The sequence below is a fragment of the Amblyomma americanum genome, chromosome 5, assembly GCF_052857255.1.
Source record: "Amblyomma americanum isolate KBUSLIRL-KWMA chromosome 5, ASM5285725v1, whole genome shotgun sequence".
NCBI lineage: Eukaryota > Metazoa > Arthropoda > Arachnida > Ixodida > Ixodidae > Amblyomma > Amblyomma americanum.
This window is the reverse complement of record NC_135501.1, coordinates 38779422-38801675: the sequence shown is the minus strand read 5'-3', so window position 1 is coordinate 38801675 and position 22254 is coordinate 38779422. Positions and strand designations below refer to the sequence as shown.

The 22254-nt window shown below is 48.0% G+C and overlaps 1 protein-coding gene and 1 pseudogene across 10 annotated transcripts in view; both read right to left on the bottom strand.

Moving 5' to 3' along the window:
• Positions 1–1102: 1102 nt before the first annotated feature.
• Positions 1103–22254, bottom strand: part of mtTFB2 (mitochondrial transcription factor B2) — a 73595-nt gene continuing 52443 nt past the window's right edge. For 5 of the 10 annotated variants that reach the window (XM_077664765.1, XM_077664761.1, XM_077664763.1 and 2 more), the window contains one exon: positions 1103–1704. In XM_077664765.1, coding sequence (XP_077520891.1) covers positions 1515–1704 — 190 coding nt within the window. In that variant the 3' untranslated portion in view covers positions 1103–1514. Of the gene's footprint in view, positions 1705–1731; positions 2118–22254 lie in introns of those variants that run through there. The other 5 variants (XM_077664764.1, XM_077664758.1, XM_077664757.1 and 2 more) reach the window with 5 other exon arrangements.
• On the bottom strand, positions 2126–11666 carry LOC144132389 (uncharacterized; annotated as a pseudogene).

Here is a 22254-nt window from a genome sequence, read left to right as displayed (position 1 = left end):
GACGAGATTAAAGTGTGAAGGTCAGTCTAATGTTTACTATGCTTTCGAAAGATTTAGCGATGCAGCTGGTGAGGGCTATCGGTCTGTAATTGTTAGGACTTGTTGGTTGTTTTCCGGGTTTCAGAAAAGGTACTATTATTGCTTTCTTCCACTCCTCAGGTATTCTGCCAGTCATCCATATTTTGTTAAAGAAGTTCAACAATGCCTGCACGGCAGCCTCAGAGAGATGGGCAAGCATAGCGTAATGCACATTATCTGGGCCTGTTGCTGTCTTTTTACCAGAAGATAATGCCTTAATCAATTCCTGGAGTGTGATGGGTTGATTGTAGTCCTCGTTCATACCTGCTGCAAATGGAAGTTTTTGTTTTTCTGCTATTGCTTTGTGCTTCTGGAACATGTTTGTGTAATTGGACGAACTGGAAACTTCAGCAAAATGCTCACCTAGTATGTTGGCCTGTTCTTCTAATGTTTGTGTCCCGGGTGTAGTCAATAGAGGAAGTGTGAAAGGGGTATGGTCACTACTGAATCTTCGAACCTTTTCCCACATTTTTTTTTATGTTATTGAGCTGTTTATAGAGGACACATATTTCTGCCACGAGGATTTCTCGGCATTTCTCCGAACGAATCGCGTTCTGGCCTTGGCCCTCTTAAAGGCAATCAAGTTCTCCGCTGTGGGATACCGACGCAGAGAGCCCCAAGCTTTATTTTGTTGTTTTTGCTTACCGTTTGCTTACTGTACTGCTTACCGTTTGTCTCTGATTGTTTTTATGTTTTTGAAGAACATGAAGCAATACTTCATCCTTAGTTAAAGGTCAATTAGGAAGCTCTGCCCTTGAAAATGGAAGCAGGACTATGGCAGAAATGAGACAATGATGAGCTTTGGCCGTGTGAACTTAGAGCGAATTCCACTGTACCACTAAGGAAACCAAGTGGCTAGACAGACGTACCTACAGGCATACTGGTAACATAAAGGTTCTTCTGAAATAAGTGTGCGCTTAATCGACCAAGACAGAGAAATGGCAGAAACGAGGAGACACAGTGTTCGAGAACCCACGCTTATTTCAAACGAAAAAGAACAAACCAGCCAACGAAAAAGCCTTACTTCAACATAAAAGTGTTTATTCAAATTTCATTTCATTTATTTTCCCTTAAAGACCCGAAGTCATCACATTACATAAATAACTCACTTTCTTCGAGTGTGAAGGATCACAGTGTAAATTAGTGAATTTGTGAGATTGTTTTCAATTCACATGCATGTGGATGATGCGCCTTGTGCCGCTCATGTTTCAAGCCGCTCTGTAACAAGATTTCCTCCTCACTGCAGCATGCATAGCGAGTGGACTTGGTGGCCGGCACTCATGATGGCTATGAGCAGGGCTACACAGCTGTAACATATTGCACCCGCAGCAAACTTGTCTATTCCTGTTTGTTGAGAAGCATCCTTGAAAGGTGCACAGGTAGGCAGTAAACAGTGGCGCAGTTGTCAGTCTGCAGGCACAGCTTCCCGGCACTTGTTAGGAGTGGATGGGGCTCTCTCTAGCTGCCACGGCAGCGGCGGTGAAAGCCGACTGCGGGTATTCGGGCAGCGCAGAGAAGAGATGGAAGAGGTACAGCATGCGCTCAGGGCTCAGGTCGCCTGTGCGCTCGAAGACCCGCGTGGCACCTGCACGCAGCAACTGCGGACCGCAGCCTGGGATCCACTTCCTGCACATGGCGAAAGAATTGTACACTAACGTCGTTTACATGAACCCGACAGCGGCAGGTTGAGTCAGGGGACCAAGTTGAGCAATGTCAGCCCAACTCGACGACTGCGAGTGTACATGAACTCGATTCTAGCGAGTTGAGACCGGTTCAGCTGCAGCGACACCAAGCATCGAGCGGCGCATCAGGAGAGGGCAGCGGCAGCCTCCAAATTGCAGCATGCCATCGCTGTTTTAGAGGCGTGACGACGCAAGCAAAAAACAGGTTCACATTTATCATCTCCCCTCCCACTCACCTGGCTCTTCGACTTGACAGCGTTTACAAGCACATCGAGGCAGTGTCGAGCTGAGTGAACCAACACCCTGCAGCGGAGTTGACTGTACTTGCTCTCTCGACTTCCAGGTCCCGACTCTGCACTGTTTACATGAACCCAGTAACCGATTTTCAACTCAACTCCATCGTGTAAATGCCAATACTAGCGATCAACGCAGAGCCGGGGACTGGGCTGCAGTGTTCGTTTCCTGACCTACTCGGCTCTCTTCCCGTCCCTTATGTTGCACATTTTATTTTTGATCGTTCAGCTGTGTTATCCGCAGTCAAACTTAAAACCTTTTTTTTTCACTCTAAGTTTCTGTTTGATATGGCCGGGACATAAACGTGAATAATGCAAATGATGCTAAAGACCGATAACCAATGCCCCTAAGGGTGATCGAAGAGAAGATAAGCACAAATGGAGGGTGTACATACAGTCAGGTGGGCAGATGTGAATAGGAGGTTTCCGAGGATAGAGAGGCCGAGGTGGCACAAGGACCGGGTTAATGGAGGTCCACGAAAGAGGCTGTAGCGTGCAGAATTGTGCCCGGCTCCAGAAGACGCTGACATACTCCAGCATGCTCGGCGGGTGCACGCAGATCAGAATTCGCTTCAAGTATCTCTGACGAGGCTGCCGTAACCCTCCTCTAAATATCTATCTACACAGGCCTGGTTTGGCGCTACCTCCCCTCTGTGCATTTTGCCGTCAGCCTGAATCTATTGATCATTTTTGGCTTTACTGTTGCCGATTCACTTCTTTGAGAAGAAGGTTGCTGGGGGAGCCCTTGCAGCACCTTGGCCTTAGTTTGTGCAGCCGGCTCTTGCTATCATTTGGCACCACTACATTTGGGCTGAGCCACAGATCTGTTTGTACTGCTTTTCAAAATTTCCTGCTAGAATCTCAACTGATTTGCTAAGTGTTAAAAAATGTTCTTTTTTATGCATTTTGACTTAATAAATCCTTTTTTAATCCCTCCTTTTTATTATTGTTACTATTATTTTGATTTATTTATTTAATTTGAAGTCAAAACTCTTATCCCTTTTCTGTTCATGAGGTAGAATCCACCGTTGTTGCGTTCCCACGTGCTTTTCTTTTTCTTTACTCAGTACAAGTGAATAGCAACCTCTGCCTCCCGATTCTTGGCCAAGCCCCCAGTGTGGATATGTGTCATTTTTTGAAAGGCTAACAACGACAACAACAAAATTCGGCGGCTAATCGGATGTTGGAGGTGCGCCTTCTTGGCATGCCGACGGCTCTGCTCCTCCTGGCGTAGCGAGTCCTCTTGCGAATAAATTTGTGGACACCAGACACCTTTGGCTTGTGTCTGGGATCCTCCTTCCACAAACTGGTGACTCGACTTCAAGTTGCCCCGCCTCTGTCCCTGACCTGCTCCAGCATCAGCCTACGCCTACCGTGGCACGGAGCTCGAGCCCCCGCCTGCTTTTGACGCCTGCTACACATCCTGTAAGTGATCGCAACAGCTTCCTCCACTGCCTCTTCGATTCTGTCGTACCCGCCGCCGCCCCCGCTGGCCGCATGAGCACGACGTCCATGCGCTCAAGCTGCCCGAAACGGGCCCTCGGACTTGGAACTCTGGTTCCTCAGCATTGAGTCTGTTTCACGTACGCGGCATCACAAATCAGAAGGAGATGTACGATCATGTCATCGGTGCTCTCCCTTCTTTACTGCTACGGTCATCTGAATATTTTGCTCTCCCCACCTGCCAATCGCCCTTACGATCATCTACGAGCGGTGGTCATGCGGCGCACGCCTCAACTGGAGCAGCGTCGCCTGCAACGCTTGCTTCAGCCGGAAGAACTCGGTGTCTGCAAGCCCACTGAGCTCCTGCGTCGTATGATGCACCTGGCTGCTAACCATTCTCCATCTGTGGACGCATCGCCGCCCTGCGGGTACTGTTCCTACAACGCCTTCCTCGGTGTGTGCAATCGATCCTTTGTGTGTCAACAGCAGACACTGCCTCACTGGCCCAAATGGCCAACCAGGTCATGGACGTCTCGCCTGCAGTTCAGTGTTCCTTCGCTCCCGCCTCATCGGTTCAATCAGCCACCAGCGACCGCTTAACCGGCTACTCTCATCCATCGCTGCACTGAGCCGTGATATCGACAAGCTGCTTTCCAAAAGTACTGTCTGCGAGCACATCATGCTCGCACCTCATTCCAGTCTCGGCACTATGGTACTCCACTGAGAAGACCGTTCCCCACGGTCTCGTTCCTGCTGCTCATCCCATGCACACAATACGATTCCCGTGCTCGCCACTGCTCGCAACCCTTAATTTCTCAAGCGACCACCACACTTGAGATGTACCACTGTTCACCGCCCCAGACGACCTCTTCATGACCAGCAGAGCGGCATGGCAAAAATCTTCCACTGCTCAGACTTCCTTGCGTTTCCTAAGCCGCTGGTGACGACTCCACCACTAGCTGTGAACACAACTCCGGCACCCGTTCAGTCACTTCTGCCTGCTGCCCTCTCACCCCTCTATAACCTGTCACTGGCTGCAATGCGTTTGTATTCCGCCGCTCCTACTGTTCGGGAGCTGGCCGCATGACCGCCTACTTCTGCTTCGAGCTCCTGTGCCGAAGCACACGCACCCATTCAGCCTCACTCAACACCCGGTGAGCATTTTCACACGGCCCTCCACAGGCCTCGCATCCAGACTCAGTGGCGGCGACAGCCCCGTCTCCTCATCCGCCTTGCATCATCGGTTCCTTTCTGCCGGTACCGAATTCCCCGGCCCGCCAAGACGGTGCAGCTTCGGCAGCATCCCCTGTGCTTGCCACAACGACCACGCTGCCCGCAGTCACCATTACTGCAGCATTGCAAGCATGCACTGCACTGTCACCGTCTAGGCCACACATTCCTGATCGCTGTCGTCCGGACACCCATCACATTACGCGGCAGGCCCACTACAGGCTGCTTTCGCCGCGCTATTGTCGCACTGGCACGTTACCTGTCTACAGCACCTTTCGAGATGCCCTTTGTCGCTGCTGTGGCTCTTCTGCCCCTGGCCACTCGCACGCAGACACCCGGCATCAAGTGCATCTGTCTTCGACCTCACCACCCCTTCCTCGGCCGCCACGATTTAGCCTTGGCCGACCGCCTGAAGCCTGAGGTCTTTACCGGCAGCTCCACCCGGCCTCATTTTCTTTTTGCCAACGGACTTTCCCTGACGTCCCCGTTTCATCCTGCGTACCCCCTCGCCGTCTCACTAACATATCGCTCATCTTCCTGACGAATTCCTCGCTCGAGGGGGGTGGGGGCTGTAGCATGCAGCGATGCAGCGTTGTGCCTGGATCCAGAAGAAGACAACATACCCCAGCATGCTCGTCGGGCACGCCCAGATTAGAATTTGGCGGTGCGCCTTCTCGGCATGCCGGGGCTCTGCTCCCTCCTGAATGAGCAAGCCCTCTAGTGAATAAATTTGTGAACACCAGACACCTGGCCTGTGTCTGGGATTGTCCTTCTACAAGGCATTTGCAGGGGGAGGAAAGCACGAGCCACATCCGTCCCAGCTAATTGAAAAACCTCCGTTGAAGTCATAATTACATACACCTTCCATTGTGAACATAACTGAAGGAGGAATCGGCGCTATCGTCTGAAGTACAAGATCTAACCGCAAAAAAGGTTCTGAAAGGAGAAACGGCCTCTCACACACTCTCTCTCTCTATCCCATCTGAATTTCGACCCGCGCGGCTGTCGCAACAGCCAGGCATCCTTTACGTGTTTCGCAAGCTCCACCAGTCGCGCGTTATCTCGGGCGCCGTCGCTTGCTTTGCGGCACCGGTCACAGACACTTTGGCATCATGTTCCTTCATGTGTTAGTGATGTCGGTGCCGCGACAAGTACGGCAACTACGGCAGTGTTTCGTTTCATGCTCGTGATCTTCGAAACTGCAAAGAGCACAGCAAGACCCGCACGGAAACGACGGAACCGCTACCTGCACTCGCTTTCTCGGGAGCCACCACTCATTTCGGCACCCTGGATCATGAACTATGATTTTAGTCGCTGCTGTTGACGAAGCAGTGATCGGGATTGGTCCGCAAGAGTCGGCACATCGCGGGAACCGATTATGCAACCGTATGTTATCTGAATTTATTAGTGTCGCTTATATCGGCATGGAGACTGAAGATCTTTGCATGATAGTGGTTTGATTTCACGCGTTTACATAAATACTGAACCTTTTTTGCAGTTGTCTATGATTGTAAGATACATCATGCATGCATTAAATTGCATGCATTCACTCTGCGCAGACTGATCCTTCTTTACTGCGTGAAAATTATGTTGGAATGGTCACATATTGTCACGGCTTGATGTAGAGCCGACGGCGAGCACAGCTAATAGCAGGAGCACAAAAGCAGGCACGTTCGCCAGCAGCAGCGTCGTTGTCGGCACGTGGCGATCGCGCTTCGTCTTTCTCTTCGCTACACTGCCTCCCCCTATTAAGAAGCATCGTCTTGATGCTAACACGAAAGCAAAAACACGCGGCGGAAAACCACACACGGGCCCAGAAAATCCTGTTGGCCAATGTAAAAGGCAGTGGGAAATGCAGGCGATTATCGCGCGCACTATTGCTTAAGCCGAGCTACGTGCACAAATTCAGGATGGGGGGAACGACGAGATGATGGTCGCGTTCCTTCAGGCAGCACCTTGTAGTTCAGTTTACCGATGCGCCGAAGAGCCGTATACGGGCTAAAATAGTACTTCATGAGTTTGTCGAAGAGACCTCGACGGCATACCAGCGTCCACACCCAGACCTTGTGCCCAACGTAAAAATGGACGTAACGTTGATGGAGATAGTACTGAAGAGTGCCTGTATGCTGTTGGTGGTGGATGCGAAGTCTGGCGAATTCTATGCTTGGCGACGGGCGTCTGGCGAACTCGGGATGTCGTCACCAAACAGTCGTGGTACTGATGCAAAAGAGAGAAGGTCGCGTTTGTGCGAAGGCTCAAGCTTGGGATCGATGTCCAGGGGCAACGTTGTAGGGTCGCGTGACCCAGGCGGGGCCTCCTCCTCAGGCAGAACAACAGCTTTGCGAACGTCGCTAAGTTCGTCCATTTGGGCTATAACTACCCATTTCGCCAGGTGCTGTGGCTCGTTCCTGAAGTTGGTCACGAAAATGTTGGCACACCCACGTTCAACACTGGCGATCCCTCGCGCTGCACCAATGCCCCTGGTAAGTAGCATCTGGACACTTTCTTCGAGAACATCGTCGCCACATGCGGTTGTATCAGCTTGGACCGGGAGGAAAACTATCAACAACGGTGGCAAGTGTACATCGTCGGCATCAACTTTCATCGCAGGTCGGGGGCCTAGGAAGGTATTGGCGATGAAGAACATGCGTGAAGGGTCAACTTGTTCCTCCCTAGATCGATTACAGCGCCATACTCGCGGAAAAAATCCATGCAAAGAATAACATCCTTGGAGCAATTCTCCAATATCCAAATGTGGCGGGGCACATCTCACCGTGAATCTCTATGCGGGCAATCGACTTGCAAATAGGGTGTATGATGTGACCTCCCGCGGTACGTATGAGCGGACTGTCCCATTGGGTGGTAACCTTGCGAAGACGCCGAGAGAAGTTGCCGCTGAAGACCGAGTAATTGGCACCGGTGTCGACAAGCACCATTTCGTCAACTGTCGATTAAAATGTTTACATTGCTAGAGGCCACAAAACCGTTTTCGCTTCCAAGGGTGCCATCGGTCGAGCTGGGACATTCCAACGTAGGCGGAGGTTCTTTACTGCGTGCAACACCGGCAAGGCCACCTACAGGCGTCACCGTACTTAGTTTTCCCGAAGTGGCGAAAGGCTCTCACGGCGAGATGCGTGAGAAGGGGATAATCGGTGGCGAGGCGATGGCGACCGGGAGGTGCGAGGTGGAGCTGACACTGGCAATGGAGAGCGTTGAAAGTAGTCCTGTATCTCGCGGGGCTGTTCCCTGTAGCGGGGACGCGTATCAGCCCGGTTGAAACCTCGAAGGCCGAGTTCGTGGTACGGGCAGTAGCGATACATGTGGTCAGGCTCACCACAATAGAAACACATTGGCCTCCGGTCTGCAGTTCCCCAGATGTCGGTTTTCCTGCGGCGGCCCAGCGGTTCCAGGCGTGCATCAGACGTACGGGGGCACAAACTTGCGCAGTCTAAGGCTGGAATCGGCAGCATTCTGGTACTGGCGATGGATGAGAGGCAGACGACGGACGACGGCCGCATAGCTCAGAGATGGTTGGTTGGCTGCAACTACAATTAGTACGTACGTCTTCCGGCGCCAGCGCGTGTCGCAGTTCGTCCTGAACAGCTCTCGCAATGGAGACAGATGCACGTTGGTGAGAAGCTGGGAACAGCCTTTTCAGCTTCTCTCGGATGACGTCATGGATTCTTTTGCGAACATCGCCGAGGCCAACACCGCTCAGGCCAGACAAAACAAGACTTGAGACGACAGGAAGGGCGCTCAGTCGCTCGAAGTGATTGGTTCTTGTCACCAATGTGTGCTCGATGTTGGTTACTTCAGCGATGAATTCGGATACTGTGGTAGGAGGATTGCGGATGAGGCCTCCAAAGATGTCATTCCGGACATATCCCTCATCAAGGCCCGCACCTTCTTCTCTTCAGTAGCTCGAGGGTCAGCACGGGCACTCAGACGCAGTACGTCTTCGATGAGGCTTCTCACGCTCTCGGTGGGAGCCTGGATACGAGCATGGAGCAGATATTCAGCATGCTGTCGCTGGTTCGCAAATGTATGTACCAGTTCGCTCTTGCATGTCTCCCATGATGTTAGCGAAGCCTCGTGGTTTTCGAACTAGTATGTCGCTGTGGCATCTAAGGAGAAGCATAGATTCCGCAGACATTGGTTGGGTGTCCACCCGTTATGTCGAGCTACCCGTTCATAGTGCTGCACCCAGTCTTCAACACGACCAAGGCTATTGCCACGGAACTGGGCGACAGATCTTGGGGTGACAGGCACGTAGACAATCCTCGGCGCAATCGTGGGGTCGCTTTGTTACGACTGGGACGGCATAGTGACGTTGGTCCTAAATGCAGGGTTCATAGCCATCATGAAGGAAAAAAAATTCAAGGGTTTCCAAGGACTTTCAAGGCCCTAACAAAGAATTTTCAACGACTTGAAACATGACTTTTTGAGATCATAGAAAAAGACCACAACATGCCTTAGAGCAAGGAAGCACATCTTTTACTGCAAAAAAACAAAAGTAGGCATATTTGCATATTTTACACAATCAATAGCTAACTAGCTTCTTTTCTCAGATGTATTGCACGCACCCACAAAAAGAGGTCCATTCTCAAAGAGTGGACTCGTGACTAAGTTCCTAAAGCTTTCCTTTCAACTTATCAATTTCTCCAAGCTCCAGTCTTTTCTTTTGCTGCTTGTTTCAAACTGTTGGACTTAACAATGAAGGTGATGTCACTTGTAGCTTCTGCCCGCTCAGCGTAGTTGTCAGCACAAGCTGTTAAATCGGCAACTGTTGCCTCCAGCCTCCTCCTCTTCATCTTTATGCCGTGTATTTCTTCTTCAATGTGGCTTCTCTTTGATGCATTTGACTACTCGATCGCTTCTTTTTTTTATCCTCCAATTAGGCTTGATTGCGGTTGTGTGCAGCCAAGGCAGATCTACGCAACTCCTTCGTTATTACAATTTTCAGGATGCCACCAGCCTTGCTTACAGCATCAAACGATTTGCTGTGACACATATGAGATCTCCTTCAGGTTTTTAACAGAGACCTGGCGGTTCACACTGAAGCCTCTTTCAACAGTTGCCCGTCTGTGACTCAAGACGAGATGTCTCACAACTTTCCACAAGTGCTTATAGGATGAGTCAACCTTCAAGAGCTCAAGGTAGAACTCGTCTTGGCTAAAGGAGTGTTTGTCAAACTGCCGCAGGTTGTGTTTTTCTCTTGCAGAAGTTCTGTGTATTCGCCTAGGACCGAATCGCACTCATGCTCACCCAATCCTCCAACTGCAATAAACGAGTCTAATACTTTCCTCAAACCTGTGAGGCACTCATCTGGCTTTGAGGTCGTTTGGCAAGGGTCTAGTGAAGACAGGCTCCTAACTAGATGAAATGCCAGCGAGCTCTTTTGCAGAATTTTCTTCGTAGTACTGATAAGGAACTGTTTGCATTCAATCCTGAAGGCAAATACGTCCTTGGCGCTCACCTTTGTGGCTTTGACCATTTCTTCAGCTGCATGCCCAATGTCAATTTTCTCTGAAGATACATGGTTACTTGGGTTCACGAGATCTATTTTGAGCAAGCCGACAATTCCTGTGGAAGCTAACAGCACAGAGCACTTCATGAATCTCGTGAGAAGTTTCCTCAAGAGACACTCCACATCTCTTTTTAAAAAGAATATCAGTGGTTTGTCCATTCGGTATTCCTTGAGGAATGGTTTCAGAATCATTGCGATGCCAAGAGCAAAGCTCAGTTTGGCGAACAGCAGTGGGTCCTGGCAAAATTCGCAGAGCTGTGTGAATGATGCAAACTTTGGCAAGTTCACTTTTCTTTTTTGCACATCCCACGTGCCTTTTCACATCACCCCACAGTGCAATGGCACATTCGATAACAACATTTTCAACCCAGTGATGAGCAACAAAGTTTAAAGGAAATGTCATTTGGCCTGCCACAGTAGAGAAGTCTTCCCTTCGCACTGGTGCGTCATGAAAAATGGCACTGAGGCTTGAAAGAAGATTCTCTATGCCTCACTTACTGGCAACAACACTTGCCCTGTAAGCATTATGTATTGTATGCAGTCCGCAAGTGCCCAGGTCCAAACACTGAACTTGATGGTTCTGCTGCAAGTATTCCTGCATTTTCCTAAAACACTTTAGGTTCAGTTAACATTGAGGCCATCCATAGCCAGCTGGACAGCTTTCGCCAGCGGCAAATCTGCCAAGGCAGCCAGAAGCTTCTCCTGAAGGTCTCCAGCAGTCGATGTCCCATGAACACCGTATCTCGTGGTTACACGCTCGTGCATTGTACTCCAGTACCGCAAATGGATGTCCATCTGTTTTTTCTGCAGGCAGTCATTCAAAGACTCATCAAACAGAATGGTGTAGCCATAAGATTGCTCTAATTCACGTTGTAGGCACGAGAGAAAAAATGGTCTCAGACAAAGGCACGCTACGTATGCAGATTTTCTTCCACCGTAGGAAAATGACTTAGCGATTTCGCTATCCGGGAACATTTTCTTGAAAAATTCCCCTGTGTGTGATGACGAGTTGTAGGAATAATGTGATGTTACCATTTTCAGGGTCCACAGTATCTCTGCGTCGGTCACACACTCGTGCGCTTTGCAGAGGCTGCTCACATTCGACGACGTTGATGGAGCTTGCTTGATACGTTGCTCATAAGCAACTGCTGTCAAGTAGCTCCACATGGTACCATGCGCCGTAGTCGCTTTTGTGTTTGCAATGTGTTTTGCGCTCTTCATATGACTTTTGAGGGCCAACTCACCGATTGATGATACATCGAAGGTTTTCCCGCAAGTCTTGCCCTTTGCCCGATGCATGTTTGGTGTATAAGGAGAAATCCACTCCCTATAAGCTGCACTGCTTAACCACAACTGCTGGAAATTGCACTTTCCCGGTATATTGCAGCTACGAAAGACGAGACAGAGATTATTAACTCACCATGCTTTCCCACAACGAAGGTAGGCTTAGCTGCGGTCGTTGCCGCCACTGTAACCAACTGTAACTACGCTACTGCGTTGTGGCTACAGAAACGGATTCGATTAGATGCTTTGGTTGGCTTGAGTATGTAGTTGCCAGGCATTCAAGAGGCATCTGCTAAAAACCGGCTAAACAAAAAGGGTTTTCAAGGCCTTGAAAATGCTATTTTTAAATTCCAGGGTTTTCAAGAGTTTCAAGGACTGCTACGAACCCTGTTTAAAATGTCCTTGACCCCCTCGGGCAAAAGTCCAAATTCCACAGAAACGGATTCGACTGGATGCTTTGGTTGGCTTGAGTATATAGTTGCCAGGCATTCAAGAGGCATCTGCTAAAAACCGGCTGAACGAAAACCTACTGAATAAATTCAAGTATATTTAAGGACCTCAAAATAATTAAGGGTTTTCAAGGCCTTGAAAATGCTATTTTTAAATTCCAGGGTTTTCAAGGGTTTCAAGGACTGCTACGAACCTTGTTTAAAATGTCCTTGATCCCCTCGGGCAATAGTCCAAATTCCGCCGCCTGGCCTTGCTGGCGTCGGCTAGCGCGAGTTTTTCTCCCGAGGGTTCCAAGAAAACCCGACGGACAGGACTTAATGCCGGGCTCGAATTACGAGGCGGGGTGCGCTGCATAAGATGCGTTACCAAATGCATGGCTTGACGTACAGGCCGGCGGCGAGCACGGCAGCGCAGGTGAGCACAGCACAAAAGCAGGCAGGTCCGCCAGCAGCAGCGTCGTCGTCGGCGTGCGGCGATCGCGCTTCGCCTTTCTCTTCGCTACAATACGTATTGCGTGCATGATACACGATATGATGTACTGAAAATGTCACTTGCGCCATTTGAGAACAACTCTGGTGCAGCGACACACATTATCGGAATGGTGTAACGTAGACATGTAGTGTATTTTGCGAAATATCTCTTTTTGACTGAAAGTAACCGGGAGGATATACGTGTCAATAAAGCCATGAAAAATGTTCTCTGTTCTTCATACATTTGCCCAGCGCTGCGGTTACCATTGTTAACCAGCAGCGCAATAAATTTTAACATGCCACAACAGCAAAAAAAGGGTGTACGAAAACCCAAGTGCGGCGCGCGGCCGCGCATGAAGCAGATGCCATGCGAACACTCCCCGTGCCCGTGTGTTGAGCTCATCCGTTGTAATGGAGATAACTTGTAAATCAAATGCTATGAATGCAACTGAGGCAGGATTGGCTCTATGTAATTCGCGCCGCTAGAAGAAACATGATGTTTCACCCCTTGCATTTGCCTTGGATTGGACGTATCTGGCCCGATGATGATGATGAGGCAACTACCCGAGAGATGCAACTAATATATAGCTCCTTCTTCAGTGATACTGAGTAACTGTCCAGCACCTTCCACCCCACTCTTTTCTCTCAGCAACTGCGCTCTTGCGGTCTGCATCTGCAGTCACGATAACAGCTGTATTTCCTTTCTACGTTCAATGCTTCGCAGCTTAACAGAAACTGTTGCTCCCTTCTGCAACTGGTGCTCTTCCAGAGCAACCTCGTGCGATGGATAATTTAAACGCCACCTGCCAGCGCCCTGGGATGGCAGGTGCTGCCACCAGTGGGGCTTGTGTAATCCAAGTTGCTCTTCCGAAGCAACCTTGTGTGACGAATAATTTAACTGCCAGAGCCCTGGGATGGCAGGCGCTGCCACCGGTGGGACTTGTGCGATCAAAATTGCTCTTTCGGAGCAACCTCGTGTGACAAATAATTCAACCGCTACCTGCTTGTGTCCTGGGATGGCAGGTGCTGCCACCGGTGGGACTCGTGCGATCAAAATTGCTCCTCTGGAGCAACCTCGTGTAATGAATATTCTAACCGCAACCAGCCAGTGCCCTGGGATGGCAGGTGCTGCCACCGGTGGGACTTGTATGATCCAAGTTGCTCTTCCAAAGCGACCTCGTGAGACAAATAATTTGAATGCCTCCTGCCAGCACCCTGGCATGGCCAGTGCTGCCACAAGTTGCTCTTCTGGAGCAACCTCGTGCAACGAATACTATAACCACCACATGCTAGCACCCTGAGGTGGCAGGTGCAGCCACCAGTGGGACTTATGCGATCCAAGTTGCTCTCTTCCAGAGCAACCTTGTACGACGAATTTAATCGCCACCTGCCAGCACCCTGGATGGCAGGTGCTACCACCATGGGACTTGTGCGATCCCAGTTGCTCTTCCAGAGCAACCTCATGCGACTAACAATTTAAGGGCACAGGGTAAAATAAAATTAGAAAAAAATCGTTTTTTTTTTCTTTTGGAATTTTAGAAGTTCAATTCTTTCTACACATGTTCAATGATCGCTATTTCCTCAGAAAGCCATATTTACGGCTGAAAAACGCTTTTTCCGAAACCTAGTGAGCGGCCACTCCCCCTTTCAGGATTAACGTCAATTTTTTCAACCAAAAAGTCCACCACCTGATTTCAAAACTTGTCTAAAATCAGCTACATATAAAAAATTGTCTGGCAACTATTGTACAGCTCCTCTTTTTTAGCCAAGACAATCCTGAGATGCTTTGCACGTTTTTTCCACGTTTCTGCAACCTTCATGCAGCTGCGTCCGAGTGCTATCCCTTTCGATCAGTATTGTAAATTGTGCCGGTGTTGGTTGCTGCTGATAAGTTGAGATGCCCAGGGCAAAGAAGGCCTTCGTCAGGCGTGAATTTCACGGCAACCGCTACGCTCATCGTGAAAAAGCAAAAGGATGTCCACGACCGAATGAGATCCCGAACGCCGAACGCGCCAGCTCCTCGACATCGAAGCTTTCAAGATTTTCTCTGTGCTTCCAGGAAGAGGATATGCTACAGAGCAGCAGCCAATATGCCTTAATGGACATGGACGGCATTTGTGCCGCAATTACACAGATTTGTGTGTGCAGAGAGTGCGGTGGAAGTGTTGAGCTCATCGAAATTGTGACAAAACGGGTAGGTGTTGCAAGCGTTTACAGTTTGAACTGTGAAGTGTGTAGTGCCGCACAACGATTTGAGACGTCGAAGAAAACTACTTCTGGCCTCTATGAAGCCAACCTCAGGTTAGTGTATGCCTTGAGGTCCATTGGTAAGAGAATGGCTGCAGGAAATATACTCTGTGCTATGCTAAACCTTCCTAAGCCGCCGACAAAGTTTGCGAAATACAATCAAGAGCTTCTAGGTCACATCGAAGCTGCTGCTCAGGAGTCGATGAAAAGGGCAGCTGACGAAGCTGTGCAGCTGAATGAGGGGGATAAAGACATCGCAGTTGCTCTTGATGGAAGCTGGCAGAAGCGAGGCCATACTTCGAATAACGGCATAGTCTCTGCGACCAGTGTAGACTCTGGGAAAGTGCTGGATGTGGAGGTTTTGTCTAAACGTTGTCCAAAGTGCAGCATCAAGGGTACAAACAGTGACCCCCTTCATAGAGAGGTGTGCCAAAGCAACTACCAAGGCACCAGCGGTGGAATGGAAATCGCAGGAGCACTGAAAATTTTCGGCAGGAGTGAGGAGCTTCATGGCGTTCGATACGTTAAATACCTTGGGGATGGTGACAGCAAGGCTTTTATGGCTGTGAAGGCACAAATGCCATATGGTGATTCCGTTGAAATATCCAAGGTTGAGTGCATAGGGCACGTGCAAAAAAGGATGGGCACAAGGTTACGAAGGCTAAAAAAAGGAAACAAAGCAGGAAAACTCTCTGATGGAAAGAGCCTCTCGGGCCGAGGCCGACTGACTGATGCAGTAATAGACAAGCTCCAGACGTACTATGGTTTGGCCATCAGAAGAAATGTAGGAAACCTGGATGAAATGCGAAAGGCCGTTTGGGCAACCTTCTTCCACTTATCGGCCACAGACGATGACCCATGCCATGGACTTTGCCCAAAGGGACCTGATACGTGGTGTGCCTTCAACAGAAGTCAGTCAGAGGGCAAGCCATTTTTCCACAAGGAGAGTTTGCCTGCATCTGTCTTGGAGGCTATCAAACCCATTTATAGGGAGCTATCGAAGGCTGAGCTCCTAGAGAAGTGCCTGCATGGGCGAACTCAAAATGCATATGAGTCGTTCAACCATGTTGTTTGGGAACGCGCGCCAAAGAATGTGTTTGTTAGGCTTCGGACCCTACGGATGGCAACACTGGATGCTGTTCTTTCATTTAATGATCGTAGCATCGCACGGGCCAACGTTTTGAAGGCGTGTGGATTGAACTCAGGGAGCAACACCATCAAGTGGCTGAGGGAGGCTGACCATAAGCGCATGTACTTTGCGGACCGAGCAACACGACATCTTACAAAAGAGGCCCGACAGTCAAAACGACAAGCCGAAAAGCGAAAAAATGACGGCGACAGTGACTACGAAGCAGGGGGCTATTAAACCAATTACTATGGAGGCGTTTCTGCGAATAAAAAATGGTTTTTCACATCTTTTTTCTCTTTACGCTCTATTATCTCAAAACAGTGTTTTTTCTTACAAAGGTACCATTATTTCCAATGCCTTTCAAGACAGACGGCTGATTTTTTTTTGTAATCATCTACATAAGTGTTGCCAACTACTGAACTAGAATTAAGCAATTTCACTGAGCAGTTATTCTGTTATGAATTTTGAAATGCGCAAAAAAGGCCAGATTTGGGTACTACCGGAAAATATTTTATTAAAAATCAAATTTTCAACACATTTCAAATATTCTAGTTCAGTAAAAAGAGCACAAAATTTGGCGAACAATGATATATGTATTATTAGGCTACTGTTATTAGTTAGTGAGAAACATGTACCTCAACATGGCCTAAAATGCATGGGAAGTATAGGGCTTACCCTGTGCCCTTAACCGCCACCTGCCAGCACCCCAGGATGGCAGGTGCTACCACCAGTGGGACTTGTGTGATCCAAGTTGCTCCTCCGGAGCAACCTCGTGCGACTAATAATTTAACCGTCACTTGCCAGTGCCCTGAGATGGCAGGTGCTGCCAGCGGTGGGACTTGTGTGATCCAAGTTGCTCTTCCGAAGCAACCTCATGCGACCAATCATTAATTTAACCGCCACCTGTCAGTTTGCATGGGGACACCATCTTTTATGGGTACCATTGAGTGTCAACACACACACACATGCAGATGGGGTTTGCTCAATGGGGCAAAATATCCACCTGCTGCTAGAGGGATCCGAACCCACGACCTCCGAACGGTGCTCTACACAACCCTCTTATGCGACCCATGGCATCAAGACTGCCAGAACCAATGCCTTCATTAACCTACTGAACAGATAAGGGTAGGAAAATGAACGGCTTGTTATGACATACATATAAAAAGGGCTCTAAACAAAGGTGGAGTTCGCCTGGAATGTTAAACGATGCCACTTCACGAATATCCTCCCGCAAGACTTTTTTAATGTGTCTTGTAGAAGCTGAGTTATCTGTAGCCAAATTTGAATTACAGTTCTTCGTGCCTTTCCCTCTCTTCATGTCATTTTTTGCATGCTCAAAGGCTGGCACTCCTTCTGTGCCCCTACCCACTCAGGCCTCACCACCGGCTGCCAATGCGAGGAGAATTCCCCACAGCCATGGTGGCTATTTAACATCTTAAAGGATCTAACCAACAGCCATCTCTGAAGAGAAATGCGCTGAAGCTTGCGACGGAGGAGGGCGCGCGGGCATGCAAAAGTCGCCGGAAAGGGTGTGCCAACTTTCGAGTACAATTGTGGGTTCTCTGCTGAGTGTAGAAGTGCACAAACTGGATCAGATGTTCATGACGAAAGAGCCTAGTGATTGAGTCAGTTTATGTATTTTCCCCAGAAGGTGCTTCAGAGTCCCTTTAAACAAAACAACATTCACTGAAATAAGGAAAAGCAAAAGAATATTTATTTGTTTTGTTTAAATTGTTTTTTTTTATTTCCTAATCAACTATCTTTAAGCCATAAAATGGTTACGATACTAATTTCCCACTCAACACAATTTAAACTTTATCATCTTATATAATTACCTGATAACTAATGTGAAATGAACATTAATAATACTGAAACTGTAAGGTAAATAAGAAATGTAAAATAAAATCTAATACTTCAACATTAAAAGAAACTCAAATGCAACTATTAGTTTAAGCACAGTGTATATACTGTGACGTGGTGTCGCGAAGCCGCATTAGGGCCCGAGCCTAGGGCAGAGAAGACCAGCGAGGCGTTGAGTAACCACAAAGGCAAGGAGTTCTTTCAGTTAGGTGGTAAAGCTGAGCCAGCAAAGCAGTCCACACCAGTAAATAGCCATCTTACAAAACGTTACTGCAGCAAGCACAGTTTTTCTTGCTAAGGCAAGGTTGGATAAAGGTTGGAGCTTATATCCTGAAAGCTGCGGCAGAGAAAATTATTAAATAAAAGCATTACGCATATTTTCTAGCTTTTAAACATATTTTGTGATGTTTAGGCTACTGACTGCAGCCCTATCACTTAATATTGGACTGGAAACAGTGTTCATAAGTAAATGTCTTTGAAATTTGTTTCAAACTTCCATTTTCAAGCATGGTTTTGGACTGCTTAAAGGGAAGCTTAAACAGTTTTCAAATAGCAAAAAACTAAGTGTTTGGGAAGAAGGGACCTTGGAAATCATGGGTGTAAATTTTTTCTCGATTCTGTCCACAAAAAGAGCCACAATCGCTTCTTAAAAACCCTCCGCCGACATGCCCTCCTTGCTTCCGGAAGTGCCGGGTGAGGGGACGACAAAAAGGGAGAACTGGTGGAAGTGACACCATTCAGAGTCGGCCTGCGGTCTGGCTGTGCTTGCTTCGCTGCGGCCTGTGCTTTGGCGAATGACAGATCAACTTAATCTTCTGCCTGTGCTGTTTGCTTTCTCTGGTTCAGGCGTTCTGTGTAGAGCTTGAAGCCTGTATATAAACTAATTTTGGCATGGTACTTCTTTCGAACAGCACCCAGCTGGCTCAGCACACAGCTTGGTAGAATCCGTCGGTTGTTCTCCCCCAGCCTCTTTCACGTTAACCAGACAAACTGGCAGTACGCAGCATACCGAAACTGCCTGCACAAAATACGTGCAGCCATATTTCTGTTTTCCTTATATGACTTTCTTGCCTTTTGCCTTTTACAGCTGGTTCACATCCATGCTGAGCTACAGCCACTTCCAGCACTGCCTTTGAGCTCATTAAGTACACAGTGTGACTGTTTTTTTCTGATTTCTTGCACCTGCTGGCAGCACAAGCAATCCTCTTAATCTTTCATCAGCGCGCAGAACATGCAGCTCCACTTAACTTAACAAAAGCCGATTACATCAACCTAGTATACTCGAGCAATGCATTCATGCAACATTTGCATTCATAAACGTTTTGTCATGGCTGACGATCGACAATGGCACCAGAATTCATGCAAATTTGCCCTTGAGTCAGAACGGTAAAGTCGTCGAGCCATGGTATGCATATATCGGTTTGGTTTTGGTTTATGAGGGTTTAATGTCCCAAAGAGATTCAGGTTATAAGAGATGCCGTAGTGAAGGGCTCCGGAAATTTTGACCACCTGGGGTTCTTAAACGTGCACCGACATCACACAGTACATGGGCCTCTAGAATTATGCCTCTGTCGAAATTCGACTACCGCGGCTGGGATCGAACCCGCGTCTTTCGGGCCAGCAGCCGAGCGCCATAACCAATCAGCCACCGCGGCGGCGTACGCATATATCAGCCACAAGTAATTCTGCTGGTTATCTTGATATGCAACAGCAGCAACCATATCTTGCAGCACACTAATTTTAGTGAACAGCACTGTAAGCTCTAAAACGCAGCCATAATTATTGTTTAAAAGCCTGTTCAGCATGTGAAAAAAAACAAACATACGGGGGTAAGTGCAGAAGTTTTATGGTTGAGCCGTAGCCCGAACATGCTACACAAAAAATAGCACAAACGAGAGCTTCCTCCATCGTCTCGTCTCTTCGGGCTGCAGTACAGCAGTGAACCCGCTCCAACACATCCAGTTTGGCATTCTTTTGTAGTTAAAAAAGGTCTTCCAGTGTAATTAGACACGTCACTATAAATAAATGAACAAATGCTTTACCTCGCACTACTCGTGTAAGCATGCCTGTGATCTCAATTCCACCATGTTTACAGGCGTTACAAGAAGTTGGTGGCCAGGCTTTTATGCAGCAGCAGTATACAAGAACGTTATGGTGCAGTTTTTTTATTGCCACTTACACATGAACCTACACAAAAGATATGTACACGCATGCACCTATGCAAAGCATACATATCAGACGAGATTTTGAGCACATGAAAATGTTGCAACTTGGCTTTCGCTGCTGGCGCACTCCAAGGCGTCATTGGTTCCTCCATTTTCTGAAGCTGCTGATAGCTCAAACATGTATAGTGAGTCGAAAATGTTCAACACTGCTTGAATTATCCATAATTTCTAAAACGAAGTTAAGCCAGCCGAAGCAATACGCTACACAGCAACGCCAACGGTGCCGGCCACCAGAGATTCCCGTGGATGACGTCACAGCAGTCCCGGCCAATCGCGGGCAACAGCGGTGTTTGCTCGGCTTTTTGCATTTATTTCCGGTCTTTTTGAATAACATATTCTTTTTCAACAGACTAAAAACTATAAAATGCCGCAGGGAACTCATTTTTTCGAAAAGTGCTTCAGCCCCCCACGACAAAAAGCAACTCGTGCTCTCATGCATCGCAATGCCATCTTCGTGTATTGTAGGCAAGAGAAATGCTCCAAAACGATCGGGCATCTTGGATCACCTATGAGTAAACATGCCAAATGACATATCTTTGACACTTCACAACAGTTTTTACCTGTCGTGAAATGTCTAGAATTCACATTGGTACTACTTAAAACGGTTAATGGGTGTCTACAATAGCACTTAAATATGTTTCAAGTATGTTTTACAGCACTATTGTATGCAGTAAGTAAAGGTGACACTGTTTAATGCATTTCTGCTTCCACCTTGCTGTTACTATGTATACCGGCAGGCTGCTGTTACAGTTGTCCGTGATAATGCTGTAAGCGTTGCTGTGGACGAATAACCCCATTATGAGCTGGTCCCGTGACAGGAAAAACACACAAAAAAAGAAAGCATAAGGCCCGAGGCAGTTCAATAAGCCTTCGACGTTTACTATAATAAAACGCTGACCACACAAAATAAATCAGGCAGAGCAGTTGCTGTGGACATCGGCATTTAGTTTGGGTATTATGCTTGTGCTCTTGAGCCAACAAACTACGAACTATACTACCAGGTTCAAACTCCGTTTTTTGCCCAGATTTAGTAAGCGTTTAAAAAGCTGGCAGCACACAAACAGTTGAATCATGGCGGCCTTCATCATGGCGGCCCACTGGCTTGTATAAGGCTCAATGCGCAGCTTTTCTTCTAGAGTTAGTATATTAAATTTATGCTTTCAGTAGAAGCAAAATGACTTTATATCTGTACATATTGGTTGAGATTTCAGAATGCCCTCCTAAAATGCTGAAGCTGAAACCATGGGTTTTAAGCCATGCAATGTGCCTCGGCAGGGAATCCAATATCCCTGAACACGGGCAAAACGAAAAGCACAAATTTCCATTTTTTTTCACACGGCTACCATAAAGGCCCGCCCCCCCCCCCCCGAATTCCTGCACATATGCTACTGCACATAGGCTAGTCTTCCCCAGGCAACCACGGTTTTTCACGATGCGAAACTGAGGATAGTGCTCCCGGCGTGTCCGTTGGCCTTGGCATGTGCCTGTAGGTTTCCTCCTCAGAGACGTGCATGTTTAATTCAACCGCGAGGTTACAGAAAACCGACCCTCACACGGAGCCGGTGATGCTTTCATCATTCCTCCACAGCCACACATTGGGTATATTGCCATTTCGAGAGCAGCCTCCTGTAACATTTGCCGCACTGGGATATATGATACAACACAAAATGGAGTGCCGCGTATGGTAACACATGAGATCAGCACTTGTCGAGGCGTGCTTATTGCAATGCCAAGGTTGCTTCTAAAGCTCTCCAATGTGCATGAATGAAGATGCATCAGTGCCTTAGCAGACATACAGCTCCCAGTCAACCACGGATATCCGTAGTACGTCCAATTAAAATCTGAATCTCCCACTGCCAAGCGAGGATGTCCGTGAGGCATCCCTACGGATGTCCATATCTGGATATATGCATGGGAGCTTCAGAGTGTTTGAGGGACATTCATTTCCGGATGGCTCGTGGATATCCGCAGACGGACGTCCGACGGATACATCCGTAAGTCGACCATCAGTCAGTCTGTTAATTCCGGTGCAGTTCCATGGCCTTTGGGTTGTTTTTCATCACGATGTGCTTCTTCCAACTATTATTTTTGCTATGGTGTTCGGTTTGTTTGTTGTTTGCTTGGCTGTGCTGTAAATGTGATGTGTCACCTATACTGACGGATACATCTGACGGGTATGCGTGAATATCCCTCTAGGGATTTGATTTTACATCACACACATTTTATTTTTCCTCACACTAGAAACTATAAAAATTCTGCAAATGACAAATTCAGCCACTCAAATTTCTATCGCAGCAAATTAGTTTAATATGCAGATTAATTGATTGAGATCACTC